Raw genomic sequence first — 24,590 nt, forward strand, 5'->3', positions numbered from 1 at the left:
CTTTGTAAACTGTAAGGTGCTTTACAAAATTATTACTTTTTTTTTTTCTTTCTGTCGCCCAGGCTGGAGTACAGTGGCGCGATCTCGGCTCACTGCAAGCTCTGCCTCCCGGGTTCACGCCATTCTCCTGCCTCAGCCTCCCAAGTAGCTGGGACTACAGGCGCCCGCCACCACGCCCGGCTAATTTTTTTAATATTTTTAGTAGAGACAAGGTTTCACCGTGTTAGCCAGGATGGTCTTGATCTCCTGACCTTGTGATCCGCCTGCCTCAGCCTCCCAAAGTGCTGAGATTACAGGCGTGAGCCACTGCGCCCGACCTTTGTTTTTTGTTTTTGTTTGTTTGTTTGTTTTGAGGCGGAGTCTCACTCTGTCACCCAGGCTGGAGTGCAATGGCACAATCTCGGCTCACTGCAACCTTCGCCTCCCGGGTTCAAGCGATTCTCCTGCCTCAGCCTCCCGAATAGTTGGGATTACAGGCGCCCATCACGACGCTGGCTAATTTTTGTATTTTTAGTACAGATGGGGTTTTACCATGGTAGTCAGGAAGGTCTCGAACTCCTGACCTCAGGTGATCCGCCCTCCTCAGCCTCCCAAAGTGCTGGATTACAGGCATGAGCCACCACGCCTGGCCTACAAAATTATTACTTTTTATTATTAAATATTATATAAAACTGGTCAAGTGCAGTGGCTCACGCCTGTAATCCCAGCACTTTGGGAGGCCGAGACGGGTGGATCACCTGAGGTTAGAAGTTCAAGACCAGCCTGACCAATATGATGAAACCCGGTCTCCACTAAAAATATAAAAATTAGCTGGACATGGTGGCATGCACCTGTAATCCCAACTACTCGGGAGGCTGAGACAGGAGAATCGCTTGAACCTGGGAGGTGGAGGTTGCAGCGAGCTGAGATTGTGCCACTGCACTCCATCCTGGGCAACAAGGGCGAAACTCCCTCTCAAAAAAATAAATTTAAAAAAATATATATGTATATATATGTATTATAAAATTATGGACAAAATGGCTCCAAGAGTTCATGAAAAAAGGGTCTCTAATGACAATTGAAACAGATGGGAAATCCTTTATAAGTCATCACATCAACAATTTTGATCACATCCTCCCCACTAACACTTCCTTGACAAGCTAATTTCCTGGTTATCTCAACATTCTGACTCCTCCTTCCCTCTTTTTAAAATTCTTTTCTTTTCCTCCCATCCCTTAAAGGTAGGTCTTCTTCAAACATGACCCTTGCCTCTCTAATTACCAATACAACAAAGTCCTCACTTAATGTCATCCACAGGTTCTTGGAAATTGTGACTGTAGGCAAAACAATGTATAAAGAAACCAATTTTACCATAGGCTAATTGATATAAACAAGAACTTAAGCTCCTACAGCATATTTCTGTCACAAAAACATCACTAAAATTCTAAATAAAAACCCAAAACACTTCAAACATTAAATACTGAAATAAATGTGAAATATCCCTTTTTTTTTTTTTTTGAGACGGAGTCTTGCTCTATCGCCCAGGCTGGAGTACAGTGGCGCGATCTCGGCTCACTGCAAGCTCAGTCTCCCGAGTTCACACCATTCTCCTGCCTCAGCCTCCCAAGTAGCTGGGACTACAGGCGCCCACCATCACGCCCGGCTAATTTTTTGTACATTTAGTAGAGACGGGGTTTCACCATGTTAGCCAGGATAGTCTCGATCTCCTGACCTCGTGATCCACCCGCCTTGGCCTCCCAAAGTGCTGAGATTACAGGCATAAGCCACCGCGCCCGGCGAAATATCCCTATATTTAAGAAATATTTATAAAAATAAGTAAGATCATTATTGGGCTGGGTGCAGTGGCTCATGCCTAAAATCCCAGTACTTCAGGAGGCTGAGGCAGGTGGATCACTTGAACCCAGGAGTTTGAGACCAGCCTGGGCAACATGGTGAAACCCTGTCTCTACAAAAATATAAAAAATTAGCCGGCTGTGGTGGCACTTGCCTATAGTCCCAACTACTCAAGAGGCTAAGGTGGGAGGATCACCTGAGCCCAGGGAAGTCCAGGCTGCAGTGAGCTGTGATCTTGCCACTGCACTACAGTCTGGGCAACAGACCAAGACCCCGTCTCAAAAAAATATATACATTATTATTTACCCAATTTTTGGTGAATCAGTGTGTGATGGTGGTGGTTGTGGTGGTGGGTTAAATCAAGTAATAAATGTATGCAAAGTTAAAATTGCAAGGAGAACCTTCTACCATCATGCACTTCAAAAACAAACCATAACAAATACGGCAGGCTCGCTGAGTGTTTCTGTATCACATCTTTTATTGTTGTGCATCTGTATGATTATTGTCTACTTTATGAATTTTTATTTGACAATAATTTGAATTCAATCATTCATTTCCAAGGGTGGCCAGAGCCTGTCCTGCAGCTCAGCACAAGGAACCAACCTTGGACAGGATGCCATTCCATCACAGGGTGCACTCACACCCATATCCACACTTGCTCAGACTAGGACCATGGAAACATGCCAACTCACCTCACATGCACATCTTTGGGATGTGGGAGAAAAATGGAGTACCCGGAGAAAACCTACACAGACATGGGGAGACTGTGCAAACACCATACAGATAGTGGCCACACCAGGAATCAGTTATTTTTCTCCTCAACGTTATAACTAAATGATGCTGAGGGAAGTGATGTTATTTGAGAACCTGCTGTATTTTCTGTAGTTTATAAAGCATTTTCAATGCACAGCCAACATTTATTGTTTCCTCTGTGACAGTCACTCTTTCAGGCACTTTAAACACTATCTCATATGATTCTTACAACAACTTTTAAAGATCTAAGCTCTGGAGGATCGCTTGAACCTAGGACTTCAAGGCTAGCCTGGACAACATAGTGAGACCCTGTCTTTTTCTCTTTTTTAAAATAATTATCGGGGCCTGGCGCAGTGGCTCACACCTGTAATCCCAGCACTTTGGGAGGCCAAGGTGGGTGGCTCACCTGAGGTCAGGAGTTCGAGACCACCCTGGCCAATATAGCAAAACCCCATCTCCAATAAAAATACAAAAATTAGCCAGGCGTCATGGCAGGTGCCTGGAATCCCAGCTACTCAGGAGGCTGAGGCAGGAGAATTGCTTGAACTCGGAGGCAGAGGCTGCAGTGAGCTGAGATCATGCCACTGCGTTCCAGCCTGGGCAACAAAGCGAGACTCCATCTCAAATAAATAAATAAATAAATAAAATAAAATAAATTATCGGGCAACCTCTCTGGGCCAGAATACGTTCAGACTCCCAAGACCCCATCTCTGAAAAACAAAACAAAACAAAAAAACACCTTTTAAAAGTTCATGGCCAGGTGCAGTGGCTCACGCCTATAATCCCAGCATTTTGGGAGGCCGAGGCGGGAGGATCACTTGAGGCCAGGAGTTTGAAACCAGCCTGGCCAACATGGCGAAATCCCATCTCTGCAAAAAATACAAAACTTAGCTGGGTGTGGTGGCAGGCTCCTGTAATCCCAGCTACTCAGGAGGCTGCAGCATGAGAATCACTTGAACTCAGGAGGCAGAGGTTGCAGTGAGCCCAGATCATGCCACTGCACTCCAGCCTGGGCGACAGAGCGAGAGTCCATCTCAAAAAACAAAACAAAACAAAAGTTCATAGCCAGGCACAGTGGCTCATGCCTGTAATCCCAGCACTTTGAGAGGCTGAGCGGGGCAGATCACTTGAGGTCAGGAGTTCAAGACCAGTCTGGCCAACATGGTAAAACCCCATCTCTACTAAAAATATAAAAAATTAGCTGAGCGTGGTGGCGGGCGCCTGTAAACCCAGCTACTCGGGAGGCTGAGGCAGAGAATCGCTTGAATCCAGGAGGCAGAAGTTGCAGTGAGCTTAGATCACGCCACTGCACTCCAGCCTGGGCAACAGAGTGAAACTCTGTCACAAAGAAAAAATTTTTAAAAAATCATACTATTATTATCCTTATTTCACAGGGAGGAAACTACAGAAGAGAGAGGTTAAGTAATTTGCCTGGGGTTACACAGCTGGTAAACTGGAAGGAATCCAGAGATCTGGCTCCGGGTACTTTGACTCTCATTTAATTCTCACTTAATTTAATAAGGCATAAGAAGACTGAACGACAGATACTGTTTTATCAAAAACAACCAGAGTGAAGCCAGGTACAGTGGCATGCACTGTAGTCGCAGCTGCTCAGGAATCTAAGATGTAAGGATCACTTGAGCCCAGGAGTTCAAGGCCAGCCTGGGCAAACATAGTGAGACCCTGTCTCTAAAAAGGCAAACCAAAACACCCACAGTGAAAGAAAAGACTTGGCTCCAAATACCAAGTTGTTTTTTTTACTATACTAAGCCCTTTACTCTCTTCCTAATGTCATCAAAACTCTGGTCTGGCTATCCCTTCTACACAGATGACTGCACAAACTCCATTTTGATCTTAGTTCTGAGCTCCAGATTCACAGTTCAAATAGCTTCTCAGTCTGCTCCACCCACAAATCCTAAAGGCACTTCAAATTCAACTGGACTCAACAATTTGTTGTTGAGAGCCTAGAAGCACTCAAATTCCACTTAACTTCCAGAAGTTCTCTTTCACTATTTTTGTTAATGATACCAACGTCCACTCAGGCTGAAAACCTAAGTGTCATTTTAAACTCTGTCCTTTTTTGCCTTCCTGTTTCAATCCATTGCCAATCTCTCTCATTATGCCTCCATAATCTTGATTGCACCTACTACCCTATTTTTCCTATGTCCTTCTTTCCCAGGTTTCCTATTCTCAGCACCAACCACCTAGTTGTTCAAGATCGAAGCCAGGGTATCATCTTTGTTTTTTTTTCAAGACAGAGTCTCACTCTGTCACCCAGGCTGGAGTGTAATGGCACAATCTCGGCTCATTGCAACTTCTGCTGCCCAAGTTCAGCAATTCCCCTGTCTCAGACTCCTGAGTAGCTGGGATTACAGGCAACCGCCACCACACCCGGCTAATTTTTGTATTTTTAGTAGAGATAGGGTTTCACCATGTTGGCCAGGCTAGTCTCAAACTCCTGACCTCAGGTGATCTGCTGGCCTTGGCTTCCCAAAGCACCAGGATTACAGGCATGAGCCACCACACCACACCAGGCAAGAATCATCTTTGATTCTTCTTTTTTCATCCGCTACATTCAACTTCTCTTGAAACTACCACCAATGTATTATCTGTCAAATCTGTCCACTTCCATCCTGGGCTACCACTTTTTTTGACTTGGATTCTGGCAACAATCTCCTAACTGGTATCCTAGCCTCCCTCTTAACCATTGTTAATTTATGCTCAATACTACAGGCAGAGTTTTCTGTCTCTCTTTCTTTTTTTTTCTTTTCTCTCTTCTTTCCTTCCTTCCTTCTTTGTCTTTCTCTCTCTCCCTCCCTCTCCCTCTTTCTCTCTCTCTCTCTCCCTCTCCCTCTTTCTCTCTCTCTCTCTCTTTTTTTTTTTCTTTTTTTCACCGAGTTTCACTCTTGTCACCCAGCTGCAGTGCAATGGCACAATCTTGGCTCACTGCAACCTCCGCCTCCCAGGTTCAAGCAATTCTCTTGCCCCAGCCTCCCGAGTAGCTGGGATTACAGGCGCCCGCCACCACCCCCAGCTAATTTTTGTATTTTTAGTAGAGACGGGGTTTCACCATGTTGGCCAGGCTGGTCTCAAACTGCTGACCTCAGGTGATCCATCCGCCTCAGCCTCCCAAAGTGCTGGGATTACAAGCGTGAGCCACTGCGCCTGGCCTGTCTTTTTCTTTTTTATTTAGAGACAGAATCTCCCTGTGTTGCCCAGGCTGGTCTCAAACTCCTGGGCTCAAGTGATCTTCTTGCCTCAGCCTTGCTAGTAGCTGGGATTACAAGCATGTGTCACTGTGCCTGTTATAGAGTTATCAGTCTTAAAATGCAAACTGAATCATGTCACTCCCCTCTAAAAACACTTCAAAGGCTTCATTACTCAAAATATCAAGTTCAAACTCTTTAAACTGGCTTGGAAAACCAGAATAATCTGATCCCTGCTCACCCCTCTTACACTCACCTAAATATTTTGTGCTGTATCCCAGGGAACACCAAACTCAAAGCACTCATAAGGGCCAGTCAGTTTAGCTAGCTTGGTGCTTAAAACAAACATAAACAAAACACTGGTGAGCAGAGGACAATCTTTATTTACACAGCTCTAGCTGATGGCTGCCATGAGGGAATTTGGGCCCAACTGCCAGATCCTTTCTGGACAATTTCATTTTTTAAAGGTTGGCCACTAACCTAAAGCCCTTAAAATACTTTGAGTTAAATAAAACACGTTTGAGAGACTGAATTGATCTCATTCACTGTGCCAATCTGCCAAGCACCATTTTGCTTACACTTCCCCAAGGGCCATCTCTCTCACATTTAGGCCTTTATACGTGCTATGACCTACAACACTGTTCTCTCACCCTCTACTCAACCTTTAGGTTGCAAATGAAAAGTCAACCCAGGCACACACTTGTAGTCTCAACTACTTGGGAGGCTAAGGCAGGAGAATCACTTGAGCACAGACAGGAGTTTGAGGCTACAGTGCATTATAATCTCACCTAGGAACAGCCACTGCATTCCATCCTGGGCAACAGAGCGAGGGTTTTTTTTTTTTTTTTTTTTTTTTTTTTTGAGACTCGCTCTGCTGCCCAGGCTGGAGTACAGTGGCACAACCTCAGCTCACTGCAATCTCCGCCACCCAGGTTCAAGCAATTTTCCTGCCTCAGCCTCCCGAGTAGTTGGGATTACAGGCATCCACCACCATGCCCGACTAATTTTTGTATTTTTAGTAGAGACAGGGTTTCATCATGTGGGCCAGGTTTGTCTTGAACTCCTGACTTCAGGTGATCCGCCCGCCTCGGCCTCCCAAAGTGCTGGGATTGCAGGCGTGAGCCACCGCACCTGGCCAAGGCTGTCTCTTAAAAAAGAGAGAGAGAAAGAGAAGAAAAGCCAATTCCCCCAAAAAGCTGTCCTTGACCTCTCAGAATCTCAGTTAAGTAAACTCTCTGAAATGCTACCCTGAGAAGCCTGTACTTCCCTTATCATTACACTCACCAAACTGCATAGAAATTGTATGTTTGCTTGGTCTACTCTGGGAGGCCAGGAGCAGGTTCTATCTTTATTTGAAGCAACAAGCATGGTGCCTGACATATAGCAGCTGCTCAATGAATAACTGTTGACCTAACAAATTAACTCTTGGCTGGGCGTGGTGGCTCATGCCTATAATCCTAACACTTTGGGAGGCCAAGGGGGGTAGACTGCTTGGGCCCAGCACTTTGAGACCAGCTTGGGCAACAAGGTGAAACCTCATCTCCACAAAAAATACAAAAATTAGCCAGGTATAGTAGCACACAGTGTAGTCCCAGCTACTCGGGAGGCTGAGCTGGGAGGATGACTTGAGCCCAAGAGGGTGAGGCTGCAGTGAGCTGTGATCACATCACTGCACTCCAGCCTGGATGACAGAGCAACACCCTATCTAAAAAAATAAAACAGGCCGGGCACGGTGGCTCACGCCTGTAATCCCAGCACTTTGGGAGGCTGAGGCAGGTGGATCACAAGGTCAGGAGATCAAGACCATCCTGGCTAACATGGTGAAACCCCATCTCTACTAAAAATACAAAAAATTAGCTGGGCGTGGTGGTGGGTGCCTGTAGTCCCAGCTACTCATGAGGCTGAGGCAGGAGAATGGCATGAACCCAAGAGGCGGAGCTTGCAGTGAGCCGAGATTGCGCCACTGCACTCCAGCCTGGGTGACAGAGCAAGACTCAGTCTCAAAAAAATAAATAAATAAAAATTAAAAAACAAAACAAAACAAAACCCATACACAAATTAAATCTCACTTGGAGTATTTTTGGCCTCCTAATTGGTCCCATTTCTATCCAGCCTTATCATCTTCCATCTTCCATATTGGTATCACAAAAATCTTAAAACATTAATATACTGCTCTCATTCAATAACACCCTATTGATGAAGTAAAGATTCTTTTTTTTTTTTTTTGAGACGGAGTTTCACTCTTGTTGCCCAGGCTGGAGTGCAATGGCACGATCTCGGCTCACTGCAACCTCTGCCTCCCAGGTTCAAGCTATTCTTCTGCCTCAGCCTCCCTAGTAGCTGGGATTATAGGCATGTGACACCACGCCCAGCTAATTTTGTATTTTTAGTAGAGATGGGGTTTCTCCATGTTGGTCAGGCTGGTCTCGAACTCCTGACCTCAGGTGATCCTCCCGCCTTGGCCTCCCAAAGTGCTGGATTACAGGCGTGAGCCACTGCGCCCGGCCTGAAGTAAAGATTCTAAGCTCTTTGATATAGCAATCAAGAAACTTCACAAGGTTCCTTTCCCAATTTAATTGCCCCTGCTCTCTTTCACAAATATTATACTCCAAACAACTCTTCCTTAAGATCTAGAGAGCTATAGAGCTTTTCAACAGTGTCTGTGCTCATGTTCTTCCTATTATTTGAAATTCATCCCTTATCCCAAATCTCTGAAGGAAAGAGCTCACCTCAAATGCCACCTCTTTTACAAAGTAAAAGCAAGTCACCTTCTAACAACCCATCTTCATCCCAGGACTCAAAGTTCCAAAGAATACAGCAGTGCCCTCTTATCCTCAGTTTTGGTTTCTACAGTTCCAGTTACACACAATCACTGTCCAAAAATATTACATGAAAAATGACAGAAAGAAGCAATTCATAAGTTTCAAATTGTGAGCCATTCGTGATGAAATTTTGTAACATCCAGCTCTGTCCCCTGGGTGTGAATCATCCCTTTATCTGGCATATCCACACTGTATACTACCCACCTGTGAGTCACTTAGTAGCCCTCTCAGTAATCAGATCAATTATCAAGGTATCACAGAGTTTGTGTTCAAGAAGCCCTTATTTTACTTAATAATGGCCCCAAAGTCCAAGAGTAGTGATGTTGGCAATTTTGATATGCCAAAGAGAAGCTGTGCTGTGCTTCCTTTACATGAAAAGGTTAAAGTTCTCAATATAATAAGGAAAGAAAAAAATCCTGTGCTGAAGTCGCTAAGAGCTAAGATCTACAGGAGGAATGAATCTTCTTTTTTTTTATTTTTGGGAAGGAGTTTCACTCTTGTTGCCCAGGCTAGAGTGCAATGGTGAGATCTCAGCTCACTGCAACCTCTGCCTCCCAGGTTCAAATGATTCTCCTGTCTCAGCCTCCTGAGTAGCTAGGATTACAGGTATGCACCACCACGTCCGGCTAATTTTGTATTTTTAGTAGAGACGGGGTTTCACCATGTTAATCAAGGTGGTCTCAAACTCCTGACCTCAGATGATCCACCGGCTTTGGCCTCCCAAAGTGCTGGGATTACAGACATGAGCCACCACGCCCAGCCAGGAATGAATCTTCTATGCATGAAACTGTAAACAGCTTATTGCTATAATTGTCCTAGTTTATTATTATTGTTAATTTCTTACTGTACCTAATTTATAAATTAAGCTTTATCAGAGGTATGTATGTATTAGAAAAAATATATATATAGGGTGCAGTACTATCCATGGTTTCAGGAATCTACTGGGCGTACTAGAAAGTATCACCCCTCAGATAAGAGTGGGCTACTGCATTATCCCACAGTCAAAAATCACAAAATACACAAGAAACACAGTTCAGGACCTACAGAAACAACAACAAACAACAGAATCAGATCTACATAAACCTTGGTGAATTAGCGAAATGTATATCAAAATCACAATTAAATTAAAAAGAAGTACTACTCAGGAGGCTGAGGAGGGAGGATTACTTGAGTCCAGGAGCTTGAGGCTGCAATGAGCTATGACTGTGCCACTGCACTCTAGCCCAGGCAACAGAGTAAAACCCTGTCTCTAAAAGAGAGAAAAAGAGGCCGGGCACCATGGCTCACACCTGTAATCCCAGGACTTTGCGAGGCCAAGGCAGGCGGATGACCTGAGGTTGGGAGTTCGAGACCAGCCTGACCAACATGGAGAAATCCCATCTCTACTAAAAATACAAAATTAGCTGGACGTGGTGGCGCATGCCTGTAATCCCAGCTACTCGGGAGGCGGAGATTGCGGTGAGCCAAGATCGTGCCATTGCACTCCAGCCTGGGCAACAAGAGCAAAACTCTGTCTCAAAAAAAAAAAAAAAAAAGAAAAAGAAAAAAAAAGTGAAAGGGCAAATAGCCAAATCACTTTTTCAGAAGAACAAAGTGGGAAGACTGCGCTACCAGATAACAAGACTTACTATAATATAAAGCTACTGTAATTAAGCCACTGTGGTATTGGCATATGGATCAATAAACAGACCAAGTCAACCGAACAGAGAGCCCAAAACCAGACACACACATATTGCCTGGCACAAAGTAGGTGCTTGATGAGTATATATGCAATGAATGAACAAAAATGGACATTTAATATATAAAAGAAATGGGTCAGGCACTGTGGCTCATGCCTGTAATCTCAGCACTTAGGGAGGCCGAAGTGGGCAGATCACTTGAGCCTAGGAGTTTCAGACCAGCCTGGTTAACACAGCAAAACCCCATCTCTACAAAAATATAAAAATTAGCCGAGTGTGGTGACATGCACCTGTGGTCCCAGCTACTCAGGAGGCTGAGGTGGAAAGATGGCTTGAGCCTGGGAGGCGGAGGTTGCAGTGAGCCGAGATGGCACCAGTGCACTGCAGCCTGAGTGCCAGAGTGAGACACTGTCTCAGAAAAAAAAAAAAAAAAGACAACCAAATAGGAAAACGGGCAAAAATGTTGAATAGGAATTTCAATAGGGGAATATAAATTAAAATAATAGTAAGATACCATTTCATGTCTACCTAAATTAGCAACAAAATTGAAATCTGACAAAATCAAGTGTTGGCAAGGACTCAGAGCAACTGCAATTCTCCTACATAGCTGTCAATTGGAAACCATTTTGGCTTTATCTAACCCAGGGGAATATGTGCATATGTCCTGACCCAATTCTACTCCTAGTATATCCTTTAGTGAAACTTTAGCATATATGCATCAAGAGACATGTTCAAGAAAGTTTATAGCAGCAGTATTTGCAATAGTCAAATCCCAGAAGCAAATCAAATGCTCATCAAAGAGATAACAGACTAGAATACATTTATTTCAGCGAAATACAGTAAAAATAAATACAGCTACATGTATCAACATGGATGAGTCTCAAGAACATGTTTAGCAAAAAAAGTCAGTCACATAATAAATACTGTATGGCTCCATCTATATAACAATCAAACATGTAAAACTAAAACATACTGTGCTTGGAACTGCAGGTAAAAAATAAAAATCATTTTTATAATTTTTTAAAAAGAATACAGGCATGGTGGCTGATGCTTATAATCTCAGCACTTTGGGAGACCAAAGTAGGAAGATCTCTTGAGGCCAGGGGTTTGACACCAGCCTGGACAAAACAGCAAGACCCTGTTTCTACAAAAAATTTTTCTGAATTAGCCAAGAGAGGCTGGGTATGGTGGCTCACACCTGTAATCCCAGCACTTTGGGAGGCCGAGGCAGGCGGATTGCTTTGAGCTCAGGAATTCGAGACCAGCCTGGGCAAAATGGTGAAACCCCATTTCTACCAAAAAATTAGCCAGGCATGGTGGTTTACACCTTTAATCCCAGCTACTTGGCAGGCTGAGGCTGGAGAATCACTTGAGCCCAGAAAGCAGAGGTTGCAGTGAGCCAAGATTGCACCACTGCACTCTAGTCTGGGTGACAGAGTGAGATACTGTCTCAAAAAAAAAAAAAAAGCCAGGCATGGTGGTGCCTGCCTGTAGTCCTAGCTACTTGGGAGGCTGAGGTGGGAAGATAACTTGAGCCCAGGAGTTCAAGGCTGTAGTGAGCTATGATCACGCCACTGCACTCCAGCCTACAGGGAGCAGAGCTCTAGGGAGCAGAGATAGTCTGCTCCCTAGAGTACCTAAAAATATCTTCTGCCTTTTCTGTTTTTCATTCCCAGCTGCCTTCACACCTAAAAAAGCTCTGTAGTCCCAAGGTCTGTCTACTCCTCTACTTTCCTTCCTTGCTTCCCCAGTTGCCTCTACTGGCTCCAGAGACATGACAAGGCCATCTAGGAAAGAACACTCATCTCCTTTCAGTCTCTGGAATGGTGACAAAAATACCACTGTTGGTAGGTTACTCAAGCTGTAGAAACAGACTTTAACCACAGATTCTTATGTAGTAAGGCAACATCACCTCCAGTCCCTCTTTATTTTCTCATTTGGACTCTTGTAACAGCGACTTACCTAGCCTCCCTGCTTCTAAAATGCATGCCTGTTCCTATCTCTCTTTCATTTAAAACCCTTCACTTGTTCCTCCTCACTGTCTCCAGAGAGGTTAAAACTGGGAACCATTGGACCTATTTGGTCTACAGATATACTAATGTGTTTAGTTTGTATACATGCTTAAAATAAAAACCAAAAAGCAAAAACTCTGGGTTAACTTTTTTTTGAGACAAAATCTCATTCTGTCACCTAGGCTGGAGTGCAGTGGTGCAATCACGGCTCACCGCAGCCTTGACCTCCCAGGCTCAAGTGACCCTCCCACCTCAGCCTCCCAGATAGCTGGGACTACAGGTGCAGGCCAGGATACCAGCTAATTTTTTTTCGTATTTTTTGTACAGACAAGGTTTCTTGGGATAACATGTTAAACCTAGGAGATTTCACATAATAATCTGGATTTCCAGCTTCTCTTTAAAAACTCAAAGATCAGTGAAAAATCACCTGTAGCTGAATCTACAGGTTAGACTGTCTGTACTCTCTAATAACTACAGATTTGGCATCTACTTCAACATGGTCCCAGTCACTCTTATTTAGGCATTAAATTTTTGGTTTTGTGGTTTTGTTTTGTTTTTTGAGACAGGGTCTCACTCTGTCACTCAGGCTGGAGCACAGTGGTGCAATCACGGCTCACTGTAACCTCTGCTTCCCAGACTCAGAATGATCCTCCTACCTTACTTAGGCTCCTAAGTAGCCGGGACTACAGGCATGTGCCACCATGCCTGGCTAATTTTTTGTAGAGATGAGGTCTTGCCATGTTGACCAGGATGGTCTCGAACTCCTGGGCTCAAGCAATCTGCCCATCTCAGCCTCCCAAAGTGCTAGAATGACAGGCATGAGCCACCGCACCTGGCTTTGTTTTTTTAAGACAGAGTCTTGCCCTGTCCCCCAAGCTGGAATGCAGTGGCACAATCATAGCTCACTACAGCCTCGACCTCCCAGGCTCAAGCAGTCTTCCCACCTTAGCCTCCCAAGTATCTGGGACCACAGGCACATGCCACCATGGCCAGCTAATTTTTAAATTTTGTTGTAGAGATAGGGTCTCCCTATGTTGCCCAGGCTGGCCTAGAACTCCTAGGCTCAAGTGATCCTCTTGCCTCCACCTCCTCAAGTGTTGTGATTACAGGCGTGAGCCACCATGCCCAGCCAAAAATCTTTATTATTTACAGTACCTGCCTTGTAACAGCAGTCAACATGCATTTGATGAATGAGTGAATGAGCGGTGGAGAAAATGAGATAATGAACGGCATATGGGGAACCAGAGCAGATGAGGTTAGGGAGCGGTAGCACTTCTGGTAACTCACATAGATTTCCATTTTTCGGTAGAGACCATAGTTGAGCAGCAAATTATGAGTCATGCGGATTCGGTGAGGCTTCATTGGGTGGCCTTGTCCATAATAGTAATTTCCAACATCCCCTGAAGAAGAGAGAGTGACAGTTTCACTAACACAGTTAGACATACACTCCCAGGAGAACCCAGGAATTTTTACAGCGAACTCCCAGTCAAATTCTTTCTGGCTCATTTCTAGTTTCCAAGATTCTCTCCCACATTTTGAAGGGTAACTCCAAAAGAAAAAAAAAAAAAAAAAAGCAGGGACCCTGGTGAGGTCAACATTTAAGGTTCGGTCTAGCTCACTTTCTTCTGGAACCCACAGGCACTACATAGCAAGAGGGGTTCATTTCAAAGCTACTGGGGAACAACAGCCAGTGAAATTATTCACCTCACTATACCTCCAAGGAATTCCCTCCCACAACAGAAAAATAACCATCACTACTCAGAATTATTAGAAGCCACAGTTCACCTCTTACATATTGTAACACTTATGGTGTCAAAGCACATTCACTTCGTTTTCTTACTGGATCCTCACAGTAACATGGGTAGGACAGGGGGTATTATTATTCTAACCTTACAGATAAGAAAACTAAAACTTATCACATGCTTAATCTATAACACTAGCCTTCTAATTGGTCCCTCTACCTTCAATTCACACTACCTGCCACACTGTCACCAGTGTTATTTTCCTAATCCACAATTCTGATAACACCACTCCTTCGCTCAAAAAATCCTTATGGCTCCCCATCCCCTACAGGATAAAGAGTAAAGAATAACTTTAATAGAGATAGGCATGGTGGCATGAGCCTGTAATCCCAGTTACTCTGGAGGCTGAGGCAGGAAAATCACTTGAGCCCAGGAGTTCAAGACCAGCCTGGGTCTCAAAATTTAATAATAATAACTTCAGAAGACTGGCATTCAAGGACTTTCTTTTTTTTGAGACGTCTCGATCTGTTGCCCAAGCTGGAGTGCAGTGGTGCAATCTCAGCTCACTGCAACCTTCGCCTCCTGGGTTCAAACAATTCTCCTGCCTCAGCCTCTCAAGTAGCTGGGATCACAGGCATGTGCCACCATGCCTGGCTAATTTTTGTATTTTTAGTAGAGAAGGGGTTTCACCTTGTTGGCCAGGCTGGCTGGTCTCAAAAACTCCTAACCTCAGTTGATCCACTCACCTCGGCCTCCCAAAGTGCTGGGATTACAGGTGTGAGCCACCGCGCCTGGCCAGCATTCAAGGACTTTATTTTATTTATTTATTTTTTTGAGACAGAGTCTCGCTCTGTTGCCCAGGCTGGAGCGCAGTGGCGTGATCTAGGCTCACTGCATGCTCCGCCTCCAGGGTTCACGCCATTCTCCTGCCTCAGCCTCCCGAGTAGCTGGGACTACAGGCGCCTGCCACCACGCCCGGCTAATTTTTTGTATTTTTAGTAGAGACAGGGTTTCACCGTGGTCTCGATCTCCTGACCTCGTGATCCGCCCGCCTCGGCCTCCCAAAGTGCTGGGATTACAAGCGTGAGCCACCGCGCCCGGCCAAAGACTTTCTTAATCTGCCTTTCCAGCTTCATCCAAGGACTTTCTTAACCTGCCTTTCCAGCTTCATCTCCTGCTACCACCCTTTCCCACAACACACACACATACACTCTCTCTCTCTCTCTCTCTCTCTTTGCTCTAGACTGGGGAGCAGGCAAACTATGGCCCTTGGGACAAATACAACTAGTTGCCTGTTTTGGTAAATAAAATTTTATTGGAACACAGCCATGCCCATTCGTTTACAGTTCCTCTATAGCTGTTTTCACACTACAGTGGCAGAGCTAAGCAGTTTAGTTGCCACAGACACCCACGCATATGGCAAAATAAAGCCTAAAATATTTACTATCTGGCCCTATACAGAAAAAGTTTGCCAATCCGTGCTCCAGACACACCAGATTATGATCAGTATCCTGAACATGACATTCACCTTCACACCACAGTATCCTCTGTGCAGACTATTCCTTTGACCTGAAATATCCTCCTTTCTCTGATGATGCTCATACTACAAAGCCCACCTCAAGCTCCAAACCCTTTCTTGATCAAAATAAATGGTCTTTTCCTCTACATGCAATTTGTATACAGCACTTCATTAGTTTTCTTTTCTTTTCTTTTTTTATTTCTTGAGACAGAGTCTCACTCTGTCGCCTAGGCTGGAGTGCAATGGTGCTATCTCGGCGGCTCACTGCAACCTCTGCCTCCCAGGTTCAAGCAGTTCTCCTGCCTCAGCCTCCTAAGTTGCTGGGATTACAGGTGTGTGCCACCAAACCCAGCTAATTTTCATTAGTGGAGGTGGGGTTTCACTATGTTGGCCCGGCTGGTCTGGAACTCCTCACCTCAAGTGATATGCCCACCTCAGCCTCCCAAAGTGCTAGGATTGTTTTATATCTGAATTATTTACATGACTACATCCACAAGACTGGGTACCCCTTGAAGGCAAGGATTAATATGCCTTGTATATCACAGAGGCTCAATAAAGACTCAATGAATTGAATTGAGACTCAGAGAAGTTAAGTGCCTGCTCAAGATCACACAGCTAATGAATGATCTGGAGTCCACTCTTCGGACTCCAAATCCAATATGCTAAAAGCTACATCGGATTTTCCTTTTTTCTTTTTTTTTTGAGACAGTCTCGCTCTGTCGCCCAGGCTGGAGTGCAGTGGTGCAATCTCGGCTCACTGCAAGCTCTGCCTCCAGGGTTCACGCCATTCTCCTGCCTCAGCCTCCCGAGTAGCTGGGACTACAGATGCCTGCCACCAAGCCCGGCTAATTTTTTTTGTACTTTTAGTAGAGACGGAGTTTCACCGTGTTAGCCAGGATGGTCTTGATCTCCTGACCTCGTGATCCGCCCACCTCAGCCTCCCAAAGTGCTGGGATTACAGGCGTGAGCCACCGCGCCAGGCCCTACATTGGGCTTCTCAGGTACCTACTTCAGTTTGCACTTAATCTAGAGGGCTCTATAAGTCTACCTAATAGAAAGTTCCTTGAACAATGTTGCAAAATCAAGTGAACTACACACCCAAAGATCTCTCCTTAGAGATTTATTAGGATGAGGCAGAGCTCTAGGCACCCAGTGAAAAAAAGGCATGAGGCTTGATCCCTAGCAACTCCCTTGCCTATCAAGCCTGGATCTAGCCAAGGCTCAGACCTGGGGGACTAAGATATCTTATCTAGAAGGTTAAGGGAGTATCTGAGGTGAGGGTAGTGAGGGTGGGGCTCTGAGACAGCATCCTTTTCTTTTTATGTTTTTTTTTTTGATGTTTTTGTTTGTTTGTTTGTTTGTAGAGATGGCATCTTGCTTTGTTGCCCAGGCTGGTTTCAAACTCCTGATCAGCCTTCTAAAGTGCTGGGATTACAGATGTGAGCCTCCAACAGTGCAGGCCAACTATCCTTTTCTTAACAGTTTTTAATTAGTTTGCCAACCCGTGCTGTGTGTATTCCTATACACACTGACAAATGCTATGACGGGGGAGCACACAGCATGAGGGGCACTGTCCACTTCCTTAGAATTCCACCCTGGATCCTCTTCTATGTAACTTCTTGGGTGACTGCATCCTTTATGATTAAATTTACCATAATTAAAATAAAGATATATCTCTATATCTTAATCAGGTTGCTGAGAGACTTTAAAAGAAATGGTCCTTTTTATTTAGGTACTACTTAATTTTAATTTTTGGAGACAGAGTCTTACTCTGTCACCCAGGCTGGAGTGCAGTGGTGCGATCTCAGGCTCACTGCAACCTCTGCCTCCCGGGTTCAAACAATTCTCCTGCCTCAGCCTCCTGAGTAGCTGGGATTACAGACATGTGCCACCACGTCTGGCTAAGTTTTGTATTTTTAGTAGAGTCAGGGTTTCACCATGTTGGCCAGGCTTGTCTTGAACTCCTGACCTCAAGTGATCTGCCCACCTCGGCCTCTCAAAGTGCTGGGATTACAGACGTAAGCCATGGCGCCAGCCATACTTTAAACTCTTAAAGACCTTTCCCATCATTGTTCTCATAATAGGAACTCCTATCATTTTGATTTCATAGGAGAGTAATCTGAAATGTAAGGAGACTTGCCTGATATTACAAAGCTTCTCAATGGCAGAGCCAAATCTGAATCCCAAAGTAATGACCTCACTGCAAAACTCAGTTTCTCAAGTAAGAAGTCTATTCCCGGCTGGGCCTGGTGGCTCACGCCTGTCATCCCAGCACTTTGGGAGGCCGAGACGGGTGGATCATGAGGTAAGGACCATCCTGGCTAACAAGGTGAAACCCGTCTCTACTAAAAATACAAAAAATTGCCGGGCACGGTGGCTCACGCCTGTAATCCCAACACTTTGGGAGGCCGAGGCGGGCGGATCATCTGAGGTCGAGAGTTCAAGACCAGCCTGACCAACATGGAGAAACCCCATCTCTACTAAAAATACAAAATTAGCCAGGCGTGGTGGCATATGCCTGTAATCCCACCTACTCAGGAAGGCTGAGGCAGGAGAATCGCTTGAACCCGGGAGGCGGAGGTTGCAGTGAGTTGAGATTGCGCCACTGCGCTCCAGCCTGGGCAACAAGAGCAAAACTCGGTCTCAAAAAAAAGAAAAAGGCCGGGCGCGGCGGCTCACGCCTGTAATCCCACCACTTTGGGAGGCCGAGGTGGGCGAATCACAAGGTCAGGAGATGGAGACCATCCTGGCTAACACGGTGAAACCCTGTCTCTACTAAAAATACAAAAAATTGGCCAGGCGTGGTGGTAGGCACCTGTAGTACCAGTTACTCGGGAGGCTGAGGCAGGAGAATGGCGTGAACCTGGGAGGCGGAGGTTGCAGTGAGCCCAGATCGCGCCACTGCGCTCCAGCCTGGGTGAAAGAGCAAGACTCCGTCTCAAAAAAAAAAAAAAAAAAAAAAAAAAAATTAGCCAGGCGTAGTGTCATGAGCCTCCCATCCCAGCTCCTTGGTAGGCTGAGGCAGGAGAATGGCATGAACCCTGGAGGCAGAGCTTGCAGTGAGCCGAGATCGCGCCACTGCACTCCAGCCTGGGCGACAGAGCAAGACACTGTCCCCACCCAAAAAAAGAAGTGTATTCCCTTATCTAAAGACTGAGGTCCTTCTACTTTTTCTTTTTCTTTTTCTTTTTTTGAGGCAGGGTCTTGCTTTGTCACTCAGGCTGAGTGCAGTGGTGCCATTATGGGTCACTGCAGGCTCCAGCTGGGCTCAAACCATCCACCTGCCTCAGTCTCCCACCTCAACCTCCCAAGTAGCTGTGATTACAGGCACGTGCCACCACACCCAGCTTATTTTTTTGTGTTGTTTTGTAGAGCTGGGGGGGTCTCATTTTGTTGCCCAGGCTGGTCTTGAACGCCTGGCCTCAAGTGATCCTTCCGCCTTGGCCTCCCAAACTACTGGGATTACAGGCGTGAACCACCATGCCCGGCCCATTTATTTCTTCTTTTAAACTGACAATGTTATCATAAAACTGTGCAAAATGGTATGACTACAAAAATCACAGGTTCCAGCCTCAAAATGATTCTCATCACTGCCAGCAATCCTTCCAAATTTCTTTCCCTAGCCCCCCACTTTTGCAAAAGCTATTTAAATCTCCTCTCTTCAAGATTCCTGCTCTACCAACTGCCCTACCCCACCCTCAGGAAAAGGAATATTCTCTTTCCTCATCTTGAGAACTCCCTCAACTTTCTCCTTATCTTCTCCTCTTCAAACTTACCTCCATTTGAACTTTTCCTTGCCATTTACCCTCGCATCACAAAGGAATTTGTTGAAGGTTAGTGTCTCTAGCTGGGCTCCGGTTTCCATCTCCTCAGGAAGCTCCTGGTCTCCTCAGGAAGCTCCATCACTACTAGTCCCTTTTTCTGTATCTTCACCCTCTCCCTCTCTTCTGGCTGTTTTCCATAAGAATTATTTCAATATGCTCAACTTTTAGCCACTACATCTCCCTTATCAATAATCCTCTCTCCCTACCTCACACAAGCTTCCCTTTAAAAGGGTTCAACCAGCTGGGCATGGTGGCTCACGCCTGTAAACCCAGCACTTTGGGAGGCCGAGGCGGGTAGATCACTTGAGCTCAGGAGTTTGAGACCAGCCTGGGCAACATGGCGAAATCCTGTCTCTAAACAAAAGACAACCATTTGTCTTCTAAACAAAAAATACAAAAAGGGTACACACCTATGGTTCCAGCTACTTGGAAGGCTGAGGTGGGAGGATTGCTTGAGTCTGGGAGGCAGAGGTGGTAGTGAGCCAGGATTGTGCCACTACACTCCAGCCTGAGTGACAGAGTGAGACCCTGTCTCCAAAAAAAGGGTTCAACCTGATGTCTCCTCTTCAGCTAGCCATCCACGTACTGCAATCTGCCACAATCTAGCTTCTGCCTCAATTGCTGCCAACACTTGCCCAATCCCTCCCTTCTTTAGCTTCTGCAACCCAGTACTTTCTGGTTCACTTACCTCTCCGGCCCCTCACTCTATATCATTATACATTTAATCAACAAATATTTATTGAGAACCTACCATGAGCCAGGCATTGTTTTTGGTGCTGGGGATACAGAGGTAGACAAGGCCCCTTTCCCTAAAGAGCCTCCTGTCTACAAGAAATATGACCAAGTAAATGGGCAATTCCTCTATACAGTGACAAATACTATCACGGGGGAGTACACAGCATGAGGGGCACTAAACTTTTCCTCAATCCACTTCCTTAGAATTCCACCCTGGAATTCTATATAACTTCTTGGGTGACTGCATCCTTTATGACTAAATTTACTATAATTAAAATTGCTAGCAGCCAGGAACGGTGGCTCATGTCTATAATCCCAGCACTTTGGGAGGCTGAGCCCAGGAGTTCAAGGTCAGCCTGGACAACATGGCAAGACAACATCTCTACAACAAACAAACAAACAAATAAATAAAATAACTATCCATATGTTGATTGCTATGGTCTGAATGTGTCCCCCAAAATTCATGTGTTGGAAATATAATCCCCAATGCCAACAGTGCTTGGAAGTGGAGCCTTTTGGGAGGTGTTTAGGTCTCAAGGGCTCTACCATCCTCACTAATACATTAACGGCCTTATAAAAAAACAGAGTTTATCCTTTTTTGCCTTTCCACCTTCTGTCATGTGAAGACACTGAATTCAAAGCACCACATGGGAAGTAGAAACCAGACCCTCACCAGACACCAAATGCTGGCACCCTGATCTTGGACTTTCTAGCCTTGGATTTCTCAGCCTCCAGAACTATGAGAAATACATTTATGTTCTTTTTTTTTTTTTTGACACAAGGTCTCACTCTGTCCCCCAGGCTGGAGTGCAGTGGTGCGATCATGGCTCACTGCAGAGTTGACCTCCCAGGATCAAGTGATCCTCCCACTTCAGCCTCTCTACAGGCACATGCCATCATGCCCAGCTAATTTTTTTACTTTTTGTAGAGACAGGGTCTCCCTATGTTGCCCAGGCTGGTCTCAAACTCCTGGGCTCAAGAGAACCGTCCGTCCCAGCCTCCCAAAGTACTGGGATTATAGGCGTGAGCCACCACATTCAGCAATTTCTGTTCTTTATAAACAGTGTTCTGTTATAGCAGACTAAGATACTGATGACTACCAAAAAATGTCTGTCTTCTAAACTGCCTACTGGATGCCTCTACTTGGATGTCCCCTAAACATCTTAACAGTTATCAATAGTTATTTCTAAACAAACAAACAACAACAAAAAAACAGTGGCTTAGGCCTGTAATCCCAGGACTTTGGGAGGCCAAGGTGGCAGGATTGCTTGAGGCCAGGCCCAGGAGTTCAAGACAAGCCTGGGCAACATATTGAGACCCCGTCTCTAGAAGTTTAAAAAAAAAAAAAAAGTTGGGGCCGGGTGCGGTGGCTCACGCCTGTAATCCCAGCACTTTGGGAGGCCGAGGCGGGCTGATCATGAGGTCAGGAGATCCAGACCATCCTGGCTAACATGGTGAAACCCCGTCTCTACTAAAAATACAAAAAATTAGCCAGGCATGGTGGTGGGCGCCTGTAGACCCAGCTACTCGAGAGGCTGAGGCAGGAGAATGGCGTGGACCCGGGAGGTGGAGCTTGCAGCAGTGAGCTGAGATTGCGCCACTGCACTCCAGCCTGGGCGACAGAGCAAGACTCCGTATCAAAAAAAAAAAAAAAAAAATTATCAACTGACATGGCATTCTCCAAACCTCCAAACACTCACCATCAAATTGCCCACATCAGAGGCCAGGAAGTGCGGCTCATGCCTATAATCCCAGCACTTTGGGAGGCTGAGGCAGACGGAGCACTGGAGGTCAGTTTGAGACCAGCCTGGCCAACATCGTGAAACCCCATCTCTAATAAAAATACAAAAATTAGCCAGGCATGGTGGCGCACGCCTGTAATCCCAGCTACTCAGGAGGCTGAGGCACGAGAATCCCTTGAATCTGGGAGGTGGAGGTTGCAGTTGCAGTGAGCCGAGATCAAGCCACTGCACTCCAGCCTGGGTGACAGAGCTAGACATCGTCTCAAAAAAAAAAAAAATATTGCCCACACCAGGAGCTTGCGATCCATGCCTTCTTCCTTACCCCTACAATCTGAATTTCTTTTTTTGTTTGTTTTTTTGAGACGAAGTCTCGCTCTGTTGCCCAGGACGGAGTGCAGTGGTGAGATCTCAGCCCACTATAACCTCTGCCTCCCAGGTTCAAACAATTCTCGCGCCTCAGCCTCCTGAGTAGCTGGGACTACAGGCATGTGCCACCACACCTCGCTAATTTTTTTTTTTTTTTTTTTGAGATGGAGTCTCACCCTGTTGCCCAGGCTGGAGTGCAGCGGCGCAATCTTGGCTCACTGCAACCTCTGTCTCCTGGGTTCAAGCAACTCTCCTGCCTCAGCCTCCTGAGTAGCTGGGATTACAGGTGCGTGCCACCACACCCGGGTAATTTTTGTATTTTTAGTAGAGACGGGATTTCACCATGTTGGTCAGGCTGGTCTTGAACTCCTGACCTCATGATCCGCCCGCCTCAGCCTCCCATAGTGCTGAGATTACAGGTGTGAGCCACTGCGCCCAGCCTAAATTTTGTATTTTTAGTAGAGATGGGGTTTCACGGTGTTGGCCAGGCTGGTCCTGAACTCCTGGCCTTGGGTGATCTGCCTGCCTTAGCCTCCCAAAGTACTGGGATTAGAGGCGTGAGCCACTGCACCTGGCCCCCATGACTTTAATTTCTAAGATATAAACCTGATGATGTCACTAACCTGCATAAAACTTGAATCACTCACAAGTGCCCTCAATAAAGTCCAACTTCCTTGGGACAGCATGCCCAGCCCTTCATGGTCCGGTCCCTATTTACATCTTTTTTTTTTAGACAGAGGCTTGCTCTGTTGTCCAAGCTGGAGTGCAGTGGCACGATCTCAGCTCACTGCAACCTCTGCCTCCCGGGTTCTAAGGGATTCTCCTGCCTTAGGCTCCAGAGTAGCTGGGATTACAGGCGCACACCACCATGAGCGGCTAATTTTGTATTTTTAGTAGAGATGGGGTTTCACCATGTTGGCCAGGCTGGTCTCGAACTCCTGACCTCAGGTGATCCACCAGCCTCGGCCTCCTAAAGTGCTGGGATTACAGGCGTGAGCCACCGTGCCCGGCCAAATGCCTGTTTTTCAAAGGTCCTGTCCTCTCTTTTGCCTCTGAAACTTGCTGTTATCTTTGCCTTCTCTGTGCCTGGCTAAGAACTCCTGTTCTTCAGGTCCTAACTAAGACGTCCCCTCCTTCGCTGACTCCTCAGGTGGAGTTCGGTGCCACTTCTCTGTGCTCCCCTAACACTCTGAGCTCTGACACGGAGAGAACTTCGGTCACTGGGAAGGGTGACCCGATCAACCCCACGTCCCCAGCCCCTCAACACTTCCTCGAACACAGTGACCTGCTTGAGAGATTAAGCGAGAAGTCTGTTTTAACAGGTTGCATCCTTCTCCTTGCAACCCCTGGCGCCCCACGTCGCAGTAGCAACCGCAGGCCCCGCTCAGAGGCTGGGGGAGGGGAGGCGGGCGACCAGTCGTGCAGGACTCTTCCCTCAGAAAAGATGAGGAAGGGACGGGGCAGGGAAGAGCTTTGGGTTCTCGGCAAGAAAATGTATCCTTGCAGCCGTCTCCATCAGATTCAGCCTCCCCGCTCCGACGCACACTCCCCTCTAGGAGTCCCACTCAAACTCTCCACATCAGACTTCCTCAGAATCTTCCCACCAAGATTACCTCACGCTTCCCCCACGCGATCCCCTCTTGGTCTCAGCTTTGATCTCCTTTCCTCGCAGCCTCCTCCCTCAGCCTCGACTTCCCCCTCGCAGCCTCCTCTCCGAGCCTCTCCCCAGCGCCTCAGCCTCCCGCAGCCTCCCATCGGCGCTCAGCCTCAGCCTCCAGGTTCCCTGTCCGGCCCGGCCTGGCCCCGCCCCCGCCGCGAGGACGGTGCTCACCGTCGTAGTAGTAACAGACTTTCCTCCGGGTGCCCTGCGTCTGCGCCATCTTGCTCGCCTCCCGTCCTTACCGTCAGTCGGTCCGTCCGCCCTCCCGCCCGCGGCTCCGCTCAGCGTCCGACCCAGGGGGGAGGGGGCGGGCCTGAGGCCCGCCCCGCCCGTCCCCTCCTGGGCTCACCTATAGCCGCGCAGCCCGGGCACCGCTCCAGCCAATCAGCTTGCGCAGACACGGGCCCGGAACTCGGCAGGGGGCAAGGGCAGCCCGGAGAGGCCGCCGAGGGCCCCCTGGGCCTGTACCAAGGTCTGCGACAGATGGGTGGGGAGCCGCCCGGGGACCGTACCATCAGTCCCGGGGGAGGAAAGCAGCTCTGCAAACTTAACAGTCCCACTTCGTCGTGAAAAGCGTGCTTGGAGATCGGAGGCCAACTTTCTGATTTTACGGAGAATAAACCGAGGCCTACAGGGGAAAAGTGACTTGCACAAGGTCACTCAGCCAATAAAAGGGCTGAACCTGGGTTAGAAAGCG

At 46.6% G+C, this 24,590-nt stretch overlaps 1 protein-coding gene across 3 annotated transcripts in view; it reads right to left on the reverse strand.

Annotated features, from left to right (window-relative positions):
• Nucleotides 1–24,354, reverse strand: part of HDAC1 (histone deacetylase 1) — a 41,795-nt gene extending 17,441 nt beyond the window's left edge. Inside the window, exons 1-2 of one of the 3 annotated variants that reach the window (XM_054561614.2) lie at nt 24,065–24,354; nt 13,593–13,705 (exon numbers count right to left, since the gene is read on the reverse strand). In XM_054561614.2, coding sequence (XP_054417589.1) covers nt 13,593–13,705; nt 24,065–24,113 — 162 coding nt within the window. In that variant the 5' untranslated portion in view covers nt 24,114–24,354. 3 annotated transcript variants of the gene reach the window in all.
• Between the last annotated feature and the right edge of the window lie 236 nt (nt 24,355–24,590).

The sequence above is a fragment of the Pongo abelii genome, chromosome 1 (assembly GCF_028885655.2).
Source record: "Pongo abelii isolate AG06213 chromosome 1, NHGRI_mPonAbe1-v2.0_pri, whole genome shotgun sequence".
Taxonomy (NCBI): Eukaryota; Metazoa; Chordata; class Mammalia; order Primates; family Hominidae; genus Pongo; species Pongo abelii.